This window comes from Metarhizium robertsii (assembly GCF_000187425.2).
Source record: "Metarhizium robertsii ARSEF 23 chromosome Unknown MAA_Scf_26, whole genome shotgun sequence".
Classification (NCBI taxonomy): Eukaryota; Fungi; Ascomycota; class Sordariomycetes; order Hypocreales; family Clavicipitaceae; genus Metarhizium; species Metarhizium robertsii.
Window position 1 is genome coordinate 29,322 of NW_011942167.1, and position 1,096 is coordinate 30,417.

Below are 1,096 nucleotides of genomic sequence, written 5' to 3' on the forward strand. Positions count from 1 at the left end.
TGGTGGGCAAGCGCTACATACTTTATTTCACTGCTGGTGGGCAAGCGCTACATACTTCAACCCACGAATTCCCAGTCTGCCGCGCTCACCTTTCCGGTGGCAATACCGCCTCAGAAGAACCAGATCACGGACGTCCGAATTCCGCGAGGCACACGAGAAATATAATACGCCGCTTCCAGCACCCGGTTCGACTGAGTGAACTCTCCAAATACTCCTGGGTTCAATTTAGAATAGCTGACCTATCGCAAACGAATTTGCATAGTCACTCTGCTAGTTGAAGGAGGATATCATGGGGATACGAAAAAAGGTGAAGAATGCACCATTTCAAATCACCAACGTACTAGAAAGGATATTGTTTGCTGCCAGTACCAAGAGCTTATCGCATGGACCTCCAGTGCAAATATCCAGCTCTCACGATGTCATCACTTCGTGTTCAGACAACGCTTTTGTCATGACGGACGGTAATTCCACCGTAGTGGATGGCGACCCTGCGATGCGCTGGCCCGACGATTATTCCATACTAGACGTTGATCCCTATATGCCCCAAATCAACGGTCCCCCCGTTCATGAAGACGATGAGGACTCGACGTATGGAGAAGCACCCCCTACCACAACTACCTCGATGTGCAGCACCGCAGCCCGCTGTATAACGAAGCACGGCCGTAGGTACGAGTTTTACTACCAAGATGGATTTCATCCTTTTCCAAATGACGCCGCTGAACAACAGCGGATCGCTGCCTTCCATCGCCATATCACGCAGTACCTCGCCAGCTCGCCATATCCCGCAGTACCTCGCCAGCAGCGGTTCCAACGGCGGCCACGGGCTTCATTTCGCACCTATCCAGCCTAACGGCAAAAGCGTCCTCGATATGGGTACAGGAACCGGTGACTGGGTCATTGATATGGGCAAGTTGTATCGTGGAGCCGTCATCATAGGCACCGATCTTAGTCCTATTCAACGGAGAAAAGAAGTTTCTATCGACGCTAGATCGATCCTCAGCTACGACAACGTTCCCGTCAACGTTGAATGGATCATGGATGATCTCGAACTAGAGTGGGTTGATCCCACCTTGTACCACTACATTCACTGTCGAAA

The 1,096-nt window shown here is 51.0% G+C and overlaps 1 protein-coding gene across 1 annotated transcript in view; it reads left to right on the forward strand.

The window, feature by feature from the left end:
• Positions 1–686: 686 nt before the first annotated feature.
• Positions 687–1,096, forward strand: part of MAA_10274 (TAM domain methyltransferase) — a gene marked incomplete at both ends in the record, with an annotated part of 879 nt that continues 469 nt past the window's right edge. Inside the window, one exon of the mRNA XM_007828272.1 lies at positions 687–1,089. Coding sequence (XP_007826463.1) covers positions 687–1,089 — 403 coding nt within the window. The remainder of the gene's footprint in view (positions 1,090–1,096) is intronic.